Source organism: Humulus lupulus, chromosome X (genome assembly GCF_963169125.1).
Source record: "Humulus lupulus chromosome X, drHumLupu1.1, whole genome shotgun sequence".
Lineage (NCBI taxonomy): Eukaryota > Viridiplantae > Streptophyta > Magnoliopsida > Rosales > Cannabaceae > Humulus > Humulus lupulus.
This window is the reverse complement of record NC_084802.1, coordinates 187,701,632-187,725,227: the sequence shown is the minus strand read 5'-3', so window position 1 is coordinate 187,725,227 and position 23,596 is coordinate 187,701,632. Positions and strand designations below refer to the sequence as shown.

Below are 23,596 nucleotides of genomic sequence, written 5' to 3'. Positions count from 1 at the left end.
TTTCTTTGAGACATAATTATGTTAGTATATAAATGTATATCGATTTATACATGAGAATTATCATGATTATTATGATATGTCATATAATATGATTATTAAGGTGATAATAATGTAAATATGTTTATCATATATTATTGAAATGTGATGAGTTACCATTTATTTGGTAAATAAAGAGAATTATTTGAGAAATTAAATTTCTCATTTAAGTGTTGACCATCTTATTTTATGGATAAGAAAAGATGAACCTAAGGGGGTTACATCTTTTAATGGTTGTGTCTTGCCATTGCAAGAAAAATGGATCAAGGTGGATTAAAAAAAAAATTGTGGGATGACATATTGACTCAATAGACTTATAGTCTAGAGTGTGGTCAAATGAAATATATTTGAGAATTATTTAGTGACAATAATTCTTAAATATTCAATGAGGAGACATTTCAAAATTGGAGAAGCAATTTTGAATCTTTACACCAATGGTGAATAAAAGAGAACTTTATTCATTTTGGTTAAAGATGGTGATATGTTTAAATTAATCTCAATGAGGAGATAATTTTAAACAAAAACATAAAAAATCAAAGTGTTTAAATAAATCAATGAGAGTTTATTTTCTTTGATTTAAAGTGTTTAAAAAATTGACATTTTCATTTTGATTTTGATGAGAAAATCAATGGATGTCAAATTGATGTTTTCAAAAGAATCTCAAAGAGACTCTTAAGAAATACACAAAAGTTGTTTAAGTGATTTTGAAATTATTTAGACAACTAAAATTGAAAATTTGTAATTATTTGTTTGAGAAATTCTCACATTACATTTGTGTTCACATTTTTATTTTGTGAAATACATAAAGGGTTTATACTTTTTTGGACCCTGTGTTTTTTCTCATTACCTGTTTGGACCCTGTGTTTTGACAAATTATTTTTTGGACTCTATGTTTTGTAAAATTGTTAAAATAGAACCCTAAACCCAATTTTGGTCAATGTTTTTTCAACTAAAATCACAAATAATTTACCAAACTAACAATTCAGAACAAAAATAAAATCATTCTACTTAAAAACTGTGTTGTTATATTCAATTTTTTTCTTCATAAAAATTGAATTTAGGGTTCTATTTTAATAATTTTACAAAACATAGGGTCCAAAAAGTAATTTGTCAAAACACAGGGTCCAAATAGGTAATGGGAAAAAACACAAGGTCCAAAAAGGTATAAACTCATACATAAAAGAAAGAAACTAAGTGAAAGTTGCTTTGAAAGAAATGTACATTGCTTTAGAAAGAAAATAAATCAAGATAACACATTGAGATTTTTATTTTGATCTATTGAGAGTTTATCATGTGTCTTAGTGGACTCATGATGAACTTTGAGAATTATAAGTCTAGATTTATCTTGGAGGATAAGGGACTTAATAGAAATGAAGAGATTTCTATTTTTTTTTTAAATGATATTTTATTATCACTATGTGAGAAATGTGGGGGTGATGCTCCAAAGTTAATCAATTTATTTTTTTGTTAATCAATTGATTAATTTGGTCATCCTATCAAATAGGTGATTTAGAATTCCACATTTTAAATCACATTGGCTATATGTGTATAGAATGGACAAATCTTGACATGCTTGGTGTCTAAAGTTACTGTTTGTAATATTTTGATTCAAGAAGGAATCAATTTAAAACATAAAGGAGAATTTTAGAAACAAAGAGATTTCTAGAATTAATATTCAAATGTTTATCTTGGATATTAAACTATAAAATAGTGGGGTGTTGACTATGGTCGAAATCACTATTGTTAAAGGGGTAACTATTTTAATCAAACTATGGCTAGCAACAAAGTTTGAATAAAATAATTAGAGTGTCTAAGTATGCATACATGAGAAAAGAAATGATTCAAATGGAATCAATTTTACATCTCAAGAGATGGGACTTAGACTTCCTAAAGAGATTCACAGTTGATGGTAACCTATCTTAATACTAGTAACCAAACTAGTATTAGGTTCAATAGGTAATAACAAGTCAATCAAGTGAATAGATAGTAGTACTCAAATTTTGTCCCATCTGAGATATGAGTACTAGTGTGTTACCAAAATGAGGGTTAAAACTGAAAGATTTTTTAATAGAACTTAGTCTTGAGAAGACAAGTATTTTAGGGTAACAAAATACTGTAAGAGTTCTACCTATATAGACCTAGGGGTGGTGCCGCCCTTCATGAGAATTGAGAGTCATTCTCAAGAAAAGTCTATGAATGGAATGTGCACATGGCCATTAACGGTGCAAGAGCGAGATATTGAGGTCTCAAGTGAACACAACAAATGTGTGTGTTATCACCGGTTTGTTATTAAGGGATAGTGGTTCAATGCTTTGGCAACCAAAATTTCAATAAACTTTATGATAATTACACTAAGGTAAAATTCAAGTCGAAAGACATTTTACTTTCTGCACCAATGCAAATGTTTCTATAGAGAGTCATTATTTAATCAAGTGGAGGAATATTATAGTTTAATATAATGTTTTGATTGATTAAATAAGTGTTACAAAAAGTGATTATTTAATCTAAGTGGGGGAATGTTATATTATTTTAAATAATATAATGTTAGATTAAATAATGTGACATAATGTGATTTGTCACACCATGTAACATATTATTGAGAGTCACAAAATTGGACACATGTATGTGCCCAAATGTGACATATTTTGGAGTTACAAACTTGTAACTCCCAAATATTACCCAATAATGTGTAGATTTGATATTACACATTTTGATTTGAATTTCTTAAAGCCATATGTGAAATATGGCTGTTAGAGATGTGATTTTAACTCCCATTATGTGTATGGAAGTTACAAAATCAAGTGGGAATGAATTTGGAACGTTTTGGCAAATTTGGAAAATTGGTTGCTGAAAAAATGACTTGGGCCGCTGCCTATGTTTTTCAGGCCGCAGCCCAAGAGGCAAAAACACACCTTGGGCTGCGGCTCGTGTTTTTCAGGCCGCGGCCTGAGCGGCTGACAGCATTTTCCAAACTTCAGTTTTATCCAATTTTGAACGTTTCCAACAACCAAGTAACTCCCAAATCTCTATTTTAATTCCATAATCATCCAATTAATCATTGGTAACAGCCATGGGGTTGGTGGAATTTGAAATTCAAAGGGAGCCTAATGCTCACTTGTAAGACACAACATTTTCCATCCACAAAGCACTTAGCTGGAAAATACACCATAGAGGCTTGATAATTCTAGAGAGCTATTTTCTTGAGAGATCCCTTAGTGCTTAGAGAATAGGGGGAAATAAGCTTTTGGACAAAAGTCTTGAACCTTGTTCAAGTTGGTGATCCCCACTACTCTACACTTTGGTTGTGTGAGAGTTTGTTTGTGTTTTCATTCTTTTGTTCTTCTTATTTACTTGTATTATTATAGTATTGAGTCTATAATCTTCTTCTTCTACATCTTTCTATTTACTTGTATTTTGAGCAATTGAGTTGTAATATTTATTTAATCAATTATCTTGTCTATTGTATGTTTGCATAGAGTTGTATTTTTGGTTTTTCCATATTTCCATTGAGTATTAATATATATTCTCTAGCATAAGGTACATTGATAGCAAAGCGTACCAAGAGGTATGTAAACACACGAACAAAATAAGTGAAAGCATGCTACGGTACTTAGAGTATTTTTCAAATTTTATATTTTGTTAAATCAAGCCAAAGTACTATATTAGGTTCGATCATGCGAACATATATTATAATAAAGAAAAAATATTATAATGTCAAAGGAATTCTTTTACACCGCGAGTAGTACTCCTCGAATGTAACTGTTCAAATAAAAGTAAAATGGCTGCCCTTGCAGTAGTAAAAATAAATTGTCATTACCATACGACCTGTGGGTCGTGTAGTTGAGATAAAAGAAAAAAAAATTCAAGGAGCTGGAGGGTCCAGAGGAGTGCCTTGTGTTGGGAAAATATTGTTTTGCCTCAATGGAAATGATTATAATATTACAACTCTATGCAATAATATTACAAGTAAATATAGATTGATTAAATAAAGTTACAACTCTATAACTGAAAATACAAATAAACTAAAGAAATGAAGAAGATGATGATGAAGAAGAGAATAGTGAGAATACAACTCTAAGCAAAAGATTACAAGTAAAATAAGGTGTTTAGACCAAATGAAAAGATTACAACTCTTAAACAAAATATACAAGTAAATAGAACAAGAGAATAAGAAGAAAAGCAATAGAATAAAAAAGAAGAACAGAAACACAATCAAACTCTCACTTACACAACCTAAGTGAAGAGGGTTGGGGATCACCAACTTGAACAAGGTTTAAAACCTTTGTCCAAAAACTTATTTCCCCCAAACTCAAGCACTAAGGGATCTCTTTCAGATATTGGAAAAACTTTCTGGAATTATCAAGCCTCAAGGTGTTTCTAGCCAAGTGCTCTAGTGGATAGAAAAGTTGTGTCTTACAAGTGAGCTATAGGCTCCTATTTATAGAGTTTAGAGACACCCTTTGAATTTCAAATTCCACCAACCCCCATGGCTGTTACCAATGTTTAATTGGATTAATATGGAATTAAAAAAGAGATTTGGGAGTTATTTGGGTTTTTTGAGCCGTTCAACAAATATTGAAAAAACTGAAAATTGGTCAGTTTTTTGGCCTGTGGCCGCGGCCAGAGACAATGGTGGCCGCGGCCACTGGTCTCTGTCCCACAGGCCGTGGCCACTGACCAATTTCAGCACAAAATATTATGCTGTTTTTCCAAACGGTTCCAAACTCTCCCAAATGATTTTGTAACTCCCAAAATACATTATTGGGGTTAAAATCATATCTCTAACAACCATATCACATATGGCTTTATGAAATTCATCTCAATATTGTGTAACAACAATTTTACACAATAAAGGGTAATATTTGGAAGTTACAAATTTGTAACACCAAATATGTTACATTATTTGGATTTATCTCATATATCTAAATATTGTAACTCTCTATTATATGTTACAATATGTGACACACTTTGTCACATTTATTTAATCTAAAACATTATATTATAATATAATATAATTTTACATTATATTATAAAATAATATAACATTCCCCCACAAGATTAAATAGTTATCTATTGTAACACTTATTTAATCAATCATTATATTTTGAAATATAACATATCCCCCACTTGATTAAATAAGAACTCTCTCTTATAGGAGTCATTGCATTAGTGCATAAAGTAAAGTGTTTTTCAACTTGAACTTTACTATAGTGTAATTATCACAAAATTTGTCGAAAATTAGGTTGCAGTAGGCATTGAACCATCTTTTCATGATGACAAATCGGTGATAACACACACACCTTTGCGATGTTCACTTGAGACCTCTATGTCTCGCTTTGCACCGTTAATGGCCGTGTGCACTTTCCATTCATGGACGTTCTTAAGAATACTCCTAATTCTCATGAGAGGCGGCACCACCCCTAGGTCCATATAGGTAGAATTCTTACAGTATTTTGTTACCAAAAATACTTGTCTTTACAAGACTGAATTCTATTAAAAAACCTTTCGGTTTTAACCCTCCACTTGATAACACACAAGTACTCAATATCTCAGATGGGACTTGTTTTGAGTACAACTAATATTCACTTGATTGACTTGTTATTACCTATTGAACCTAACACTAGTTGAATAACTAGTGTTAAGATAGGTTACCATCAATCGTGAATCTCTTTAGGGAGTTTAAGTCCCATCCCTCGAGATGATGCAGCCACTAAATCCCTCGTTAGTGGCTTAGTGAAAGGATCCGCCAGATTTTCACTTGTTCTCACATAGGATATTGAGATGACTCCTCTTTGAATCAATTCTCTTACATATCCATGTCTTAGACTAATGTGTCTAGACTTCCCATTATACACTCCGCTATATGCTCTAGCCAATGTCGCTTGGCTATCACAATGTATCGATATAGTAGATACATTATCTTTGATTAGGGGAATCTCTATCAACAGATCCCTTAACCATTCGGCCTCTTTACCGGTGGCAACTAGAGCTATGAACTCTGCTTCCATAGTGGAATGAGATATACAGGTTTGTTTCTTGGAACCCCAAGAAATTGCACCTCCACCAAGTGTAAATACCAAACCAGTTGTGGACAAGTTGTCCCCAAGATTGGATATCCAACTTGCATCTGTATATCCTTCTAAAATCGAAGGAAATTTGGAGTAGTGAAGGCTTAGTCCTTTGGTTTCTTAAGATAACCTAGGACTCTTCCAATTGCCTTCCAGTGATCCACACTTGGATTACTTGTAAACCTACTAAGTTTACTTACCGCAAATGCTATATCAGGTCTAGTACACTGGGCAGCGTACATTAGACTCCCTATAGCACTAGCGTACTCCAATTGAGCCACCGCTCTTCCTTCATTCTTCTCTAGTTTTACACTATGATCGAATGGAGTATTGGCATCTTTAACGTTGAGATGGTTAAATTTGTTCAATACTTTCTCAACATAGTGGGCTTTCCCTAACGCAAAACCCCCACTATGTTTCTTTACTTTGATACCGAGTATGGTATCGACTTCTCCAAGATCTTTCATCTTGAAGGTTGATGATAGAAATATCTTCGTTTCATCTATCCCTTTCATGCTATTACTTAGAATAAGCATGTCATCCACATATAAGCAAACAATGATCACATATCCCTTACAAGTTTTGGAATACAAACACTTGTCTCCATTGTTATGTCTAAACCCATTAGACATGATGGCTTGATCAAATTTCTCATGCCATTGCTTAGGAGCTTGTTTCAATCCATATAAGGATTTTATAAGTCTACACACTTTATGTTCATATTTTGGTAGGACAAACCCTTCGGGTTGTTCCATATAGACCTCCTCATTGAGGTCACCATTAAGGAATGTCGTTTTGACATCCATTTGATGAACATACAAGTTGTGTATAGAAGCTAAAGCGAACAAAATTCTTATAGAAGTTGTTCTTGCAACAGGCGCATAGGTATCGAAATAATTGATACCCTCTTTTTGCCTAAACCCTTTAGCTACTAATCTAGCTTTAAAGGTTTGGATAGTGCCGTCAGTGTCGTATTTACTCCTAAATACCCACTTACACCCAATTGGCTTAGACCCCGGTGGGAGATCTACCAATTCCCAAGTGTTATTGGAAAGAATGGAATCCATCTCTTCATTGATGGCTTCTTTCCAAAATGCATTATCTCTCAATTGCATAGCTTCTCTATAAGTCTTAGGATCATCCTCAACGAGAAGTACAATAGGAATTTTCCTAATGACTTCCTCTCTATTTCCTTCTACCATGTAGAACGAAATTCGTTGAGAATCTATCTCATCTACTACTAGACTTTTATGATTTTTAAGCCTTTGACTTCTTCTAGGTTCAAAGGGTTGCTTTACATCCTTTTGAGAATTCTCCTCTTGAGAATCAACTTTGGATGTAGAAGCTTGAGAATTGTTCTCATATAACATATTCTCCTTTAGAGATGTTGAAGCTTGAGAATTGTTGTCACATAACATGTTCTCAAAGAATTCAACTTCTCTAGATTCAATCACAATATTAGACTCTAAGTCTAATAGCCTATAAGCTTTACTATTGTTGGCATAACCAACAAAAGCACACTTATGGCTCTTGAACCTAACTTTGTTCTATTAGGTTCGGTTTTCTTGCGATATACAAGACACCCACACACTTTGAAGTACCCTATGTTGGGTTTTCTTCCTTTCCATAACTCATATGGAGATATCTCATTTTTCTTCATCGGTATTCGATTAAGAATGTGACAAGCGGTTAAAAGCGCTTCACCCCATAAGTTGAAGTTCAACTTAGAAAACACCATCATAGAATTTATCATCTCTAGATAAGTTCTATTTTTCGTTTCGGCAACACCATTGTGTTGTGGTGTATAAGGTGCAGTGCACTCATGAATTATACAATTTTCTTCACAAAATGTATTGAATTCATTAGAGAAGTACTCTCCTCCTCTATCACTTCTTAGCACCTTAATCTTTTTATTTAGTTGATTTTCAACTTCTAATTTATACAATTTAAAAGCATCAAAAGTCTCATCTTTATGCTTTAAAAGAAACACATAGGTATATCTACTAAAATCATCTATAAAAGTAAGAAAATACCTTTTACCACCTCTAGTTAAAACACCATTTAATTCACAAAGATCACTATGGATTAAATCTAGTAAATTAGATGATCTTTCTACACTAGGAAATGGTTTCTTAATCATTTTCGCCTTAACACATGTTTCACATTTACCATAGTTTTTAATATTGCATGCAATCATACCACATTTGACTACTCTTTTAATGGTAGAGAAACCTATATGCGATAGTCTAAGATGCCACAAAAATAAAGACTCATACTCAACAATATAGGCGGAATTAACATTTTTATTGATAACATTGAAAGTTACATCATTGGTGCACAATTTAACCATACCCTCACAAGAGTACCCATTTCCCAAAAATACATTTGATTTGGTAAGTATAAGTTTACCGGACTCAAAAACGGCTTTAATACCGGGCTTGCCAAGCAAATCACCACTTACCAAGTTTCTCCTCATTTCGGGAACATAAAGCACATTCACTAATGTAACTTTCTTGCCGGAGGTGAAGTAGACATCAATAGTACCTTTTCCAAGTACCTTGGATTTGCCCTCATTGCCCATTTGTATCTCATGGTTGCCCTTTGACTCTTCAAAGGTCTTGAACAATGATTTGTCATAGGTGACATGGACGGTGGCGCATGTATCATACAACCACCCTTTCACCTTGCCTTGGACCGCGTTCACCTCACTTAGGGTAGCAACTATGTTTTCCTCTTGAGTTGCATTTACCTTAGGTCCTTGTTGGTCTTTTCTATGTCTACTCTCTCTAGCATAGTGACCCTTTTTCCCACACACGAAGCAAGGACATTTCTCGCCCTTAAACTTGTTTGGGTTGGTTTTTGGACCCAAAGGTTTCTCATTACCCTTTTTCCCTTTGTTTTTGGGATGTTTTGGTTGTGACACCGCATTTGGTTTGGAAGTCTATCTATTAGACCCCTCCATAAGTTTATCTCTACATATCGATTCCTCTTTGATTCGAATATGCTTTTGGATCTCCTCCAAAGAATAATCCTCATTTTTATGAAGGATTCTTTTCCTATAGCTCTTCCAAGTTGGTGGTAATTTAGCCACTATAGCACCAACTTGAAAGGCCTCGGGAAGCTCTATCTTTAACACTTTCAATTTATTAACAATAATTTGCAATTCATGTATTTGAGGAAGAATAGGTTTATCACCAAAAAAATTTGAAATCAAAGTATTGAGATATCAAAAACTTTTTGGTACCTTCCTCTTCCGCCTTGAACTTTTTCTCAAGTGCATCCCAAATCTCCTTGGCTGATTTGGTCTCGGTGTAGAGGTCATAGAGCCTATCGGATAAGGCGTTGAGGATATGACCCCTGCAAAGAAGGTTGTCCTCCTCCCTCTTCCTTCTCTTCTCCACCTCCTCGGGAGTGTCTTTGTCAGATGGCTCGGCTAAAGGAGCTAAGGAAAACTCAAGGATGTAGGCGATTTTGAGAGTGGTTAAAAGAAACCTCACCTTGTCTTGCCACCTAGTAAAATTGGATCCATCAAACCTATCCAATCTCACTAGGTCTTGGTTCATGATCTTAGTTGTTTCCCCTTCCATTGAAACAAAAAAAGGGCTAAGCTTTTGAATATTGGGAAAATATTGTTTTGCCTCAATGGAAATGATTATAATATTACAACTCTATGCAATAATATTACAAGTAAATATAGATTGATTAAATAAGGTTACAACTCTATAACTGAAAATACAAATAAACTAAAGAAAGGAAGAAGATGATGATGATGAAGAGAATAGTGAGAATACAACTCTAAGCAAAATATTACAAGTAAAATAAGGTGTTTAGACCAAATGAAAAGATTACAACTCTTAAACAAAATATACAAGTAAATAGAACAAGAGAATAAGAAGAAAAGAAATAGAATAAAAAAGAAGAACAGAAACACAATCAAACTCTCACTTACACAACCTAAGTGAAGAGGATTGGGGATCACCAACTTGAACAAGGTTTAAAACCTTTGTCCAAAAACTTATTTCCCCCTAACTCAAGCACTAAGGGATCTCTCTCAAATATTGGAAAAGCTTTATGGAATTATCAAGCCTTAAGGTGTTTCTAGCCAAGTGCTCTAGTGGATAGAAAAGTTGTGTCTTACAAGTGAGCTATAGGCTCCTATTTATAGAGTTTAGAGACACCCTTTGAATGTCAAATTCCACCAACCCCCATGGTTGTTACCAATGTTTAATTGGATTAATATGGAATTAAAAAAGAGATTTGGGAGTTATTTGGGTTTTTTGAGCCGTTCAACAAATATTGAAAAAACTGAAAATTGGTCAGTTTTTTGGCCTGTGGCCGCGGCCACTGGTCTCTGTCCCACAGGCCGCGGCCACTGACCAATTTCAGCACAAAAAATTGTGTTGTTTTTCCAAACGGTTCCAAACCCTCCCAAATGATTTTGTAACTCCCAAAACACATTATTGGGGTTAAAATCATATCTCTAACAGCCATATCACATATGGCTTTATGAAATTCATCTCAATATTGTGTAACAACAATTTTACACAATAAAGGGTAATATTTGGAAGTTACAAATTTGTAACACCAAATATGTTACATTATTTGGATATATCTCATATATCTAAATATTGTAACTCTCTATTATATGTTACAATATGTGACACACTTTGTCACATTTATTTAATCTAAAACATTATATTATAATATAATATAATTTTACATTATATTATAAAATAATATAACACCTTGGTCGGCGGAAGGGCCAGCTTCAGCATCTGCGCCATTAATCCCCCCTGCCAGGGAGATCTCTAGAGAGGCAGGCACTTTAGCCTTTTCTTCTTCTTCCAGACAGATGGCACACTGCATCATCAGAGTCCTCCTCAAGCGTTCGGACAGGTAGCTGAAGTTAGCTTCCCGGTTGTGCTTCCAGAACTCGTAGAAGCAAAGGTGAGTGGCTTCCTTGTACTTCTCCAAGTTCTTGGCTTCAGCCTCGAGCTCCTGCACTCGTTTTCCGAGTTCCTCCGCCTTCTGCCTGCTGGCAACCAGATCAAGCTCGAAGTTGTGCAGCTTCTTGATAGTTGAGCTTGGCGCTTTCCTTGAACTTTTCCTTGGCTTCATTGGCTTTCCTCATGGTGTCCCGGGTTTCCAGCAGCTCCTTGGTCAGAGTAGATTTGTCCTTGAGCAGTTCATCTTTCTGCTTGGACAGCTCCATCTTCTCCCCGAGCAACTCGCCATTCTGTTTATCAAGCTCGTTATTCTTAGCTTTGAGTGCTTGCTTAGCCTCGGCGAGCCTGTTATCGAAATGCCTGCCCCGAGACACCAACACCCCAGTACGGCACCAGCCAGCAGTTACGGTCAGCAGTCCCTGAAATCAGATAGAAAAAGATAAAGTAAAAGCAGGGAATCAAAAATAAATTTTACATCAGCAGAAGTTGACTTACGCTAACTATCTCGTTTAGCCCTATGTTGAGGACTTGATCAGCTTCCATAGAAGCAGTTTCAGTAATAGCTGTCTTGCTGCGTTTGTGCTTGGAGAGCTTGTAGATCCTCTCCCTAGCAGAGCTGACCATGAGGCTGGGCAGGGAGCCTTCGGGCTGAGTGTGCATTGCCTTCCTACTAGGAGCCCGCTGCTGGTCGGCGGGAGTGGAGGCCCGCTATTCGAGGGGTGTTGAAGATGGTGAGTTCTCCTTCGAGGGGGCAGTGGCTGGAGGATCATCAGTTCGAGCCTTCTTCGAGGGAGTCTTACTGCTCTCCCCTCGAGCCCTCTTGCTATCTTTCTTTTGGCCATAAGAGGCAGCAGCAGCTTTGTAATGCTCAAAGACGTCCTCGGAGTCCATATCTGCACAAAGAAAGACAATACGAGCATTGAGACAAGATGGTCACATAGGGCCAAGAAATGAAGGTGAAAAGATTACAAGTAAAGTACCCGCGCTACAACTATTGGTCGCTATATTATTTACCGAACTACCTATTGCCTGGAAGAAATCTGAATTTAAGATGGGAGCATTCTTAAAGTTGTCGTCCCCGTCGAATTGATCACAGTGAATTGGCAAAATGGTTTAAAAGCAAAATTAATGTACCGTTATCATCCGACGAGTCGTCAGAGAGTTCGGTAGGCTCAGCAGCCTTTTGTTTCCCTTTTCCCTTGGGAGCCAAGGGCCTCTCCGTTCGGTGAGTGTCGGCGGGTTCCCTGATTGTAACCCCAGTTGGTCTCCTCTGCGGAGGAGACACTTGGGGTTGCTGCTTGGGTTCCACTTCATCGTGAGCATTTTCCGCCGAAGGCCCACTCATCGCTGGTTGAGGGTTCCAGAGGCCAGCCAACCTTAGGTTAGCCTCTGTAACTAAATTTTTGACACTCTTCTCAGCATCTGGCATGCTAGCTAAGAGTGCTGCCCTTGACTCCATCCCCGGAGTTGGGTTTGGTCGTAACCATGGGCCTGAAACACATTGAAAGTTCAAGACATTGTGGCAAAAAAACACCAAGTGAAGAAGCTAGCGACGTGAAAATTTTACCTCCTCGTGTGAAAGCCAGGTTGTTTGCGACCAGGTCAGGCGTAAGGAAGTACTCCTGGTGGTACCTCCCCACGTTGGAGATGTGGGTGGTGTCAGTTAGGAAAGTGCGCCTAGTTTCCTGATGATAAAAATGGAAGAACCCCGTGCCTTCTTGGTTGGGGTTAGATTTGAGGTCAAATAGGAAATTGACCTTATGTGGCGATGGCGCAGGCCAATTTTTCTGGCTATACAGGATATAGAGTGCATCGAGCATTTTATATCCGTTTGGGGTGATTTGGAAGGGGGAACTCCGAAGTAGTTGGCCACCCCCTGAAAGAATGAGTGAAAAGGTAAAGTGGCACCTGCCTCAATGTGAAACCGCGACCAGGTGCTGTAAGCACCCCCAGGCAGATTAGCCCTTTGGTCGAGGTTAGGTTTGACTAGGGTCACCCCTGTCAGTTTGTATTTATTTAGGTAGTTGGCGATCTTCCTGATCTTCACTCTACTCTCAGCGACAACATGCCACTTGACATCCGTCTGAGTAGCGTGTCGAGGGCGGGCATGCCTTTGCACATTTGTATCAGGAATATTTTTGCCTCTACCACTGGTCGAGGGAGCATCAGCAGTAGGCTGACAAGAGGTGTTGGAAGTTTTTCTTTTTCGAGCTTTAGTTTTGGTGCGAGCCATTTTTGGGGTCGAGACTGGGGAAGTGTTTAGGTTAAGGCGAGAAAAAGGAATGTCTGGTATTAGAATCGAAGGTTGTTCTTCGTCTTCAAGCAGCTGAACTAAGAGATCGTCGTTGATAGGTCTTTCTCCTCCCCACGGGTCTTGCATAAGAACTGCAAACAGACAAAGGAGGAGATAAGACACATAGCCTGGGAACTTATGTGGAAAGTTGGGATAACGTTGCTCGCGTCTATCGACCAGCAGCATTCTAACTAAACACTTAGTTTCATGCTAGCAGTTGAAAAATGGATCAAAAAGGAAAGTAAAAAGTTTTCTGAAAAGAAGCTTTTTCAACTCCTAAAGGGCGGGAAAAACCCAGTTTTTCAACTAGCCTAAAAATCGAATTTTTACGTCGATTTTACGCCCTAAACCTATGATCCTGACTATCGAACTGATTCCTAACTTATGTAGAGCGAAAATACACTACCCTATCAAGCATCAAACAGTATATACAAAATCCTCACAAACCTCTACTCAAGAACACGAAAAGTCTCAGAACTCAAAAGCAGTGTGCATGGCATCTCAAATAGTCTAAAAGACGAAGAAAATTACCTGGATGAAGATTGGAGATTCTGAAAAATAGAAACTTTGGGTCTGAAGGATCCTCGGCAAGACGTCTGAGACTTTCGAAGCTTTGAATTCTGGGATGGAGTTCTTGAGAGTCCTTGACAGAGAATGGTAAGTAAAGGATTATAAGGGGAATGAGGGGGTTACTTATAGAAGCCGAAGTGTAACAAAAAGTAGCAATCATGACTTTCCCTTTTTCGAAGCATGGGGGAGTGTAACAGGCGTCGGGGTGGTTTATTGAAAACTGAAAAGGTCTGATTAGACGTGATTAGGTCACGGTTTTAAAAAACGCACGAGGCTCTGACAGATTTCGTGGGGCATATGGAAAGTTGTTTTGCTAAGTTTACTTATTGTTGGTCGCAATAAATAAACTTGAGGGGCAAATGTTATCCAAAAAGCAGGTATGGGTGACGTGGCAGGCGTTTTCAACACGTGGCTGACACCTGGCAGAAGTTCTGTTCGACTGTCGACCAGTGAGATTCCCCTGGTGCAACAGTTGAACGTTATATACGACCAGCTTGGTCGTATACTTCGTATATTTGGAGAAGATCTTATGCAATTATGATCATATCCGAAATTGTCTCCCATGATTTCCTGAATATCCAACTAATTAGGAAAGAATATCTGTAACAAATTTATGTAATCTTCCTTAAGCCTATAAATAAAGGGAAATAGCTCAAGGAAGGGACCTTTTGGCTAATTTTGAGTAAACACTTTACAAGAGAATTAAGGCTTTTGTATTATTCATCCCTCTAAGGTCTGTGAAACTTAGAGAACTCTAGTTCTGTGATCACTCCTTTGAAATTCAATATCAATAATAGCTTAAGTGGACGTAGGTCATTACCAATTCTTGGGACCAAACCACTATAATATCGTTGTGTCATTTACTATTTTTCCATTAGATCTGCTTCAGTACTTTTTGGCACATCAAATATTCGACTCCGTGTCAGTTGACCAAAATGAGGGTCAACATATCCAATCACAATTAAATCCTTTTTTTTTCTAGAAAAATACTATGAATTTTAATATAATAAAATATTAAAAAAATTATAAATTTATAAAATTTATTTGATCAAATTTTAATTATTTAATTTAAAAAAATTAAAGCAAATAAAATATTATATACAAATATATATTTTAATTAATGGCTAGGGCAATTAAAATAAGCAATTTTTCATTTAAAAAAAAACTAAATGAACAAATAAGAAAATATTTATATTTATGTCTTATTTCACTATTACGTATATGTTTGAATAAAAAAAATATGTTACATGATAAAATAAATAATTAATAAAAGAGAGAAAATAATAAACTTAAGCAAATAAATATTTTTTTTATTATAGTTTTGAAAACATAATTGATAGAGTAATTTAAATACCTTAATACAAAATTTTAAAATATGTGATGAGAAATTATTATGACTCATTTTTTTTTCAATTTATTTATCTTATTTAAATGACTTTATTATTTTTTTCTTTTTAATTTATTTATTTATAGTTAGATAACTTTAAAACTAACGTTGTTAGAAAATAATAAAAAAATTGTTAAATCTAACGAAAAACAACAATTTATGTTTTATGATATTAGGTAGAAGCAACATGCAATGTATGTTTGCTTAGTTTTAAAGTTGTAAATATTGTTTATAATTTTAATAAAAACTTGTTCACTATTTAAAAAAAAATATATAATAGAATGAATTATAGTTCTATAGTATATATAAATATTTATATCAATAATCTCTATATATATGATATCTAAACATAATATTGATATAAATATATATTTACATGGCTACATGACATATATATAAAATACAATAATATTTAAAAAGAAATTAATAATATAAATAAAATAAGAATAGAAAAAGTCATAGTGTAGACAATAATATACATGTATAAACTATTTTTAATTTCTAATGTATCTCGCAATGTCTTTTGATGAAAAAAAAAAAAGCTCAAATTACTTGATAAAAAACAAACTATCACACAAATTTATAAGATAAAAAAATGATATGTATGTCTGTATTATTTTTAAATAAATATGATTTAATTATTTAAATTATCATAAAATATCTCAAAAATATCATATTTTAATTAATTAATTTTTGTTTAAGTATATGTTTGTTTTAGTTTTTGAGTTGACAGTGACAACAAAACATTATATATAATATTAAGTTTAAGTTTAATTAAATTTTATTTAAGTTATAAAATGTATAGTTTTATTATTTTTAAATAACTATTATTGTAAAATATCTCAAAAATATCCTATTTTAATTTGTTTATTTATTTAATTTTATTTAAGTTTAAGTCATATTTACAATCTACTGTTAAATATAAAAATATTCTATTAAATATAAGAATATTCCGTTAAAGTTAACGGAAAAAAAATAAAAACCATTAAAACTAAATATTTCCGTTATCTACGCATTTTTATATAGAGTATAAAGATATATTTTAATACCATTTTGTTGTAATTATTTCATAATTATGTATAGATATGAAAAATCCAATTTTTTATGCTGGAATCAAATGGGCTCATTAATATGAAATAAAATCGGCTGATTAAGATAGGGAAATTTGAGCATATATATGCATCATAAATATTCCAATATAATTTTGGACAAATTTGTCCCTCTTATCTCTTTCTCACACTCACATATTTGAAGCAAATCCAACTCACCTTGTATAGCACATTTAATAACAAAGATACCATTGAAGCACCAATGGAAGCATCCATCACCTTTTTTTATTGATTAAAATTGCAAGGGAAATTTCATATTTTATGCATAATAACTTTGTAAATTTTTTTAATATGTCACCATAATTTGCTATTCCAAACATATGACAATTTCAAATTTTTAGACAAAAATACCCCTAATATCGAAATGCATCGAAATTGCATCGAAAAAGCATCGTTTGGGATAATAATCAAGTTTTCATGATTGCATCGAAATAGCATCGATGTAGCATCGATTTGGCATCGATGTAGCATCGAAACACCATCGGCATCGATGTAGTATCGATGTAGCATCGAAATGGCATCGAAAAAGCATCGTTTGGAATAATAATCAAGTTTTCATGATTGCATCGAAATAGCATCGATATAACATCGATTTGGCATCGAAACACCATCGGCATCGATGTAGCATCGAAATGGCATCGAAAAAGTATGGTTTGGGATAATAATCAAGTTTTCATTATTGAATCGAAATAGCATCGATGTGTCATCGATTTTGAATCGAAATTGCATCAAAAAAACATCGTTTGAGATAATAATCAAGTTTTCATGATAGCATCGATGTAGCATCGATTTGGCATCGAAACACCATCGGCATCGATGCCAAATCGATGCTACATCGATGCCGATGGTGTTTTGATGCCAAATCAATGCTACATCGATGCTATTTCGATGCAATCATGAAAACTTGATTATTATCCCAAACGATGCTTTTTCGATGCTATTTCGATGCTACATCGATGCTACATCGATGCCGATGGTGCTTCGATGCCAAATCAATGCTACATCGATGCAATCATGAAAACTTGATTATTATCCCAAACGATGCTTTTTCGATGCCATTTCGATGCTACATCGATACTACATCGATGCCGATGGTGTTTCGATGCTACATCGATGCCAAATCGATGCTACATCGATGTTATTTCGATACAATCATGAAAACTTGATTATTATCTCAAACGATACTTTTTCGATGCAATTGCGATGCAATTTCGATGTTAGGGGTATTTTTGTCTAAAAAATTGAAATTGTCATATATTTGGGATAGTAAGTTATGGTGGCATTTAAAAAAAATTAAGTATGTTATTACACATACTGTCTAAAATTTCCCAATTGCAATTCACACTTTAAATCCAAGAAAATATTAACTTAAAATATTAATTTATAGATTTTGAACATTTTAGTACAATTATTTTTCGTTTACATTCTTTTTTTCAGATGTAAAAATCTATAAATTTTTGAACAAAACGATATGGATAGTATCATGAAAACATAATTTTTGAGGTAATGCTTATGTGATGGCCCTATAAAAATTTGAATTTTTATACAAAAAAATGAAAATTTAATTTTTAAGGCAAAAAATAATGATCCTACGATAGTCTCATGAAAATTTGAATTTTGAGACCGAAAACGATGATTTGGCTTTTCTAGTGAGAGTATTGCAAAATTGCATACCATCGATTTAACATCGTTTTTTTGTCTAAAAAATTAAATTTTCGTGGGACCATCGAACGAGCATCGCATAACATAAGTTTAGCATCGTTTTTTGCTTCAAAAATTAAGGTTTCATATGATGATCACAGTAACATCATTTTTTACTTCAAAAATTAAGAATGTACGATACCATTGCTGAAACATGCTAAGAGTATCTTTTTGGCTTAAAAAATTAAGTTTTTATAGACCATTAATAAAGCATCGCAAGGATATTGCTTTTGACCTCAAAAACCAAATTTTCATGGTTGGTCACGATGACATCAAAATACCTTCTCAACATTAAATTTTATTTCTCTCTTTTCAAAATTCTACAAACCGGTTTTGTTTTTTTCTTTCTTTCTTTTGAGATGATTCTACAAACCGTTTTTACAAACTAGTTATTCCACTTCAAAAGTGACATATTTTAATAGAAAAATTACTCAAAATAATAATTAATAGGTACAGAATTTCACAAAACAAAATGTAAACCCTAATCGTGGCAAAGATATGCGACTGTGCCACGTATGTATATAAATATTATATATCAACCCACAATTCAATTTCCCACAACCTTTCCCTGCTCTTTTATCCATTGCCAAAAGCCGAAACAGAGCAGGGTATATAATTATATATATATATTTTGAGTGAGAAAAAATGTCCGACGAAGAGCACCATTTCGAGTCGAAGGCCGACGCCGGAGCTTCCAAGACCTATCCCCAGCAAGCTGGTACCATCCGTAAGAATGGTTACATCGTCATTAAGAACCGTCCCTGCAAGGTCTTCTTCTTCTTCTTTTTTATTATTTTTTTATTTTTTTCTTTCAGTTTTGATTCAGATCTTAAGTATTTTCTACTTCCTTTCTTGATTTTGAATAGGGTTTTATTACTGGGTAATGTTTTATTTGATCCCAATTGGTTTCTTTGAAAGTAATTTGAAGTTTACACTATTTTTTCATTTTTGATTGTCTAATTAAGATCTAGGGTTTTGTGGTTAGTTTCTTCTTTTAATTGAGGGGAGAAAAAAGTTTAGTTCAATCAATTGAAAATGAACGCTAGCATAATTGTAGCAGAACTAAAATATTAGGGCTTAATCATCTTTTGTCGAAATTTGACTCAAATATTATTTGTTGGGTTTTTTTTTTTTTACCTTTTTGAAACAGGTGGTTGAGGTTTCAACCTCAAAAACTGGCAAGCACGGACATGCGAAGTGTCACTTTGTGGGGATCGATATTTTCAACGGCAAGAAGCTCGAAGATATTGTTCCATCCTCCCACAATTGTGATGTGAGTATCATCTGGTCCATCTTTATACATATATCGTATCTACATATTACTGATGATGGATTTGTCTTTGTTTTTGTTTGATTTCTGTAGGTTCCTCATGTTAACCGTACTGATTATCAGCTGATTGACATATCTGAAGATGGATTTGTGAGTAATTCCTTTTCTTTCAAAACCATTTTTGGCTTATTATTTGTGCTCTAGCATTTTTTGTTTTGTTTTCAAAACTGAAACGAATGAGGAAATCTCCAACTTTTAAAACAAAAATAAAATCAAAAGCATAAACCTTTTTTTTCAAGCAAATCGTTTGAAAACCTAGAAATTTATTTGCCAGCAAAAACCGAGTACACCGACTTTTCGAACACCGAAAAAATCAAAATCAATTAAACCGAATACTGAAAAAACCGTTAACGGTGTAAACCGCCACTGTTCAGTTTTTGGGTCATACCAATCCAGATCGAAAATCAAATTCTGAATTTAATTATATGAAAAAACTGTCCAAATCGATCTATGCTCAGCCCTAATAATAATTTACTCTGGCCAATATTTCCTTCCAGGATAGTACTTGAGCTAGTTCTTATGGTTATAGAGTTGAGCTTCTATATTACCTCCGGCAGTTTCAAGAGGGGTAACTAGTTGGGTCATTCTTTTTGATTAATTAATTCTTACTACTATGACTACGCAGGTGAGTCTTTTGACTGAAAATGGTAATACCAAGGATGATTTGAAGCTCCCTACTGATGAATCTCTGCTCAAACAGGTGAGACTAATGGTTTCAAGATGATTGCCCATATTCTGATTTGTTGCAAGACTTTTATGTTTGCTGATATTCAGCTTTGTACAAAATGTAACTGTGCTGTGCTTCTGTGTATCCAGATTAAGGAAGGCTTCGACGAAGGAAAAGACCTTGTTGTGTCGGTTATGTCTGCTATGGGAGAAGAGCAGATTAATGCTCTGAAGGATATTGGCCCAAAATCTTAAGGAAGGACATTGGCCCGAAAACTTATGTTTTATCAGTTCCTTCGTTCATCGTTGCCTGTTAAACCTAGTATTACCCCCCCCAAGACCTTCTTAAGTGAACTTTAATTGGTGTCCCCTAGACCTGCTTAAGTGAAAACTTTAATTAGTGTCGTGAGTTATATTGTTGAAAGTTGAAACTCAGGGACACGAGCTCTCATACTGTCATTCTTGACGTTTTGAAGAGCATTATACTTGCTCTGTGCTATGCTTTATTTTTTATTTATCTTGGCTTAGCGATATAATATGTTTCTATGATCTGGCATGTTTCGACTTTGGGTCTTGAATTGAATTGTGAGTTTTTGGGTTAAACTTGTTCTATCATTAGTACGGTTTGTTTTCATATCCGGAGAAAGCTGAATTTGACGATGTCATTGTGCCATTACGCTCGTTTTTTTTGGAGCGTAAGAGCGACCTTTCTATCGTCCAGCACCCATGGTGGGTTTTATAGGCTTCTAACATAGATAAGGCACTGCGTACTGTATTTATGGGGCTTATTGTAATCGAAAAGTTGAACTGAAGAAATGATAATTTTGAAACAGGTCAGAGAGGAAAATTATATATATGAATTTGATTTTGAAAGAATAATGAAAAAGGTTTGAAGGAGGATTGTGATCGATGTCATGAAATGGATAGAAATTTATGCACAAGATTATTATATCATTTGTTGGTAAATATGTATACAAAATTTCTGGGTATTTCTTTTCAACAATCTCGTCAGTCCTCGCTCAACTCCATTTGCCTCGTTTATTCTCGTCTTTTGTCTTTGAGATGTCGGTCCTCGGCGGTTCCTTCCAGGGTCGTCTTCTCATCTCATCAGTGGGTCTCTATCTTTTAAAATGATAAATCATTTTTAATATTTTTTTTGGTATATTACAAGTACTACGAATGAATAAAAGTTAGGGTTTATACTTTTTTTAACTCTGTGTTTTATCATATTATTTTTTTAGATCCCGTGTTTTGACAAATTCATTTTTGAACCTTGTATTTTGTAAAATGGTTAAAATAGATCTATAAACTCAATTTTGATGAAGGATAAATTGAATATAATAACACAGTTATTAGGCAAAATGATTTTGTTTTTATTTTAAATTGTTAGTTTGGTAAATTATTTATAATTTTAGCTCAAAAAACTTTGACCAAAATCAAGTTTAGGATTCTATTGGAATCATTTTACAAAACACATGGTTCAAAAAATTATTTGTCAAAACATATGGTCCAAACAAGTAATTATCTAAGTAATTAGATAAAACACAAAGTTCAAAAAAGTATAAACCCTAAAAGTAAAGTAATTAGATTGTTTGCAAAGTTCAAGAAATGTGAGTTCTGGTTATCTCAGGTATCCTTTCTTGAGAAAATTGTCAGTAAGGAGGGGATTAAGGTAGATCCAATGAAGATTGAGGTGTTCAAAGATTGGCCAAGGCCAAATAATGCTTATGAGGTTAGAAGTTTCCTTGGATTGGCAAGTTATTATAGGCGTTTCGTGGAAGGGTTCTCAAAGATTGCTACTGCATTGACTGAACTGACACGCAAGAGTTAGAAATTTGTGTGGTCAGATAAATGTGAGAACAACTTCCAGGAACTGAAGCAGAGGTTGATTACAGCTCCGATTCTGAGTCTTCCGACAGATCAGGAGAAGTTTGTGATTTATTATGATGCTTCTCATCAGGGTTTGGGTTGTGTTCTGATGCAATCAGAGAAGGTAATTGCTTATGCTTCTCGTCAGTTGAAGGAGTGAAAAGAGATATCCCACTCGTGATTTGGAGTTGGCGGCTGTGGTCTTTGCTTTAAAGATATGGCGGCATTATCTTTATGGAGAGTAGTGTGAGATCTATACAGACCACAAGAGCCTGAAATACTTCTTCACCCAGAAAGATTTGAATATGAGACAAAGGCGTTGGCTGGAGTTAGTAAAAGATTATGATTGTGAGATTTTGTATCATCCAGGAAAAGCCAACGTAGTAGCTAATGCTTTAAGTCGGAAGGGTCCGGGACAGATTTATGGTATGAGGCTGATAGCCAGAGAGTTAGCAAATGATATGACCAGAGCTGGTATAGAGTTGCTGGTGGGCCAGTTGGCTAATATTACGCTACAGTCTACACTGTTGGAGAGAATCAAGGAAGGTCAGTTGAGTGATCCACAGCTGATCAAGATCAGAGAGGATGTTTTGCTGGAGCATCCAGAGATTATACAGTGTCTGAGTTAGGCTTGTTGAGATACAAGGGGCGGATATGTGTTCCGCTAGACACTGCCTTGAGGCGAGAGATTCTGGATGAATCTCATACTACACCTTACTCTTTGCATCCGGGCACCACGAAGATGTATCAGGATGTGAGATCGTTGTATTGGTGGCCAGGAATGAAGAGAGATGTATTAGAGTATGTGGCTAAGTGCTTGACATGTCAGCAGGTCAAGGCTTAGCATCAGAGGCTGGCAGGGTTATTGCAACCTCTGGATATCTCAGAGTGGAAGTGGGAAGACATCATGATGGATTTCGTGGTGGGCTTACCCAGGACTGTTGGTTTGCATGATTCCATTTGGGTGATAGTGGATCGCTACACCAAGTCAGCTCACTTCTTGCCAGTGAGGACTACTTATATAGTTGATCAGTATGCAGATCTCTATGTGAGAGAGATCGTGCGCCTTCATGGAGCGCCGAGGTCGATCGTGTTAGATCGGGACCCCACTTTTACTTCCAAGTTCTGGGGAAGTTTACAGAAGGCCATGGGAACACAGTTGAAATTCAGTACTGCTTATCATCCTCAGACAGATGGCCAATCTGAGAGGACGATCCAAATATTGGAAGACATGCTGCGTGCATATGTGCTGGACTTGGTGGATCTTGGAGTAAGTATCTACCTTTGATAGAGTTCTTCTACAACAATAGTTATCAATCTACCATTGGAGTTGCACCTTATGAGATGCTGTATGGTAGGAAGTGCAGATTTCCCATTCATTGGGATGAGACAGGTGAAAGGAGATACTTGGGTCCTGAGGCAGTTCAGAGGACCAGTGAGGCCATTGAGAAGATTAGAGCTTAGATGCTCGCTTCTCAGAGTAGGCAGAAGAGCTATGCAGATCCCAAGCGCAGGAACGTGGAGTTCCAAGTGGGAGACTATGTCTTCCTTAGAGTCTCGCCATGGAAAGGGGTGAGCAGGTTTGGGAATAAGGGCAAGCTGAGCCCTAGGTTTGTAGGTC

The 23,596-nt window shown here is 35.1% G+C and overlaps 1 protein-coding gene across 1 annotated transcript; it reads left to right on the top strand.

Moving 5' to 3' along the window:
• The first annotated feature begins 18,663 nt into the window (after positions 1–18,663).
• Positions 18,664–20,709, top strand: LOC133807018 (eukaryotic translation initiation factor 5A-3). The gene is made up of 5 exons (XM_062245129.1): positions 18,664–18,878; positions 19,261–19,383; positions 19,474–19,530; positions 20,066–20,140; positions 20,257–20,709. Exons 1-5 carry the CDS (start codon positions 18,756–18,758, stop codon positions 20,359–20,361), a joined length of 483 nt encoding a protein of 160 aa, XP_062101113.1. The 5' UTR covers positions 18,664–18,755; the 3' UTR covers positions 20,362–20,709.
• The last annotated feature ends 2,887 nt before the right edge of the window (positions 20,710–23,596 follow it).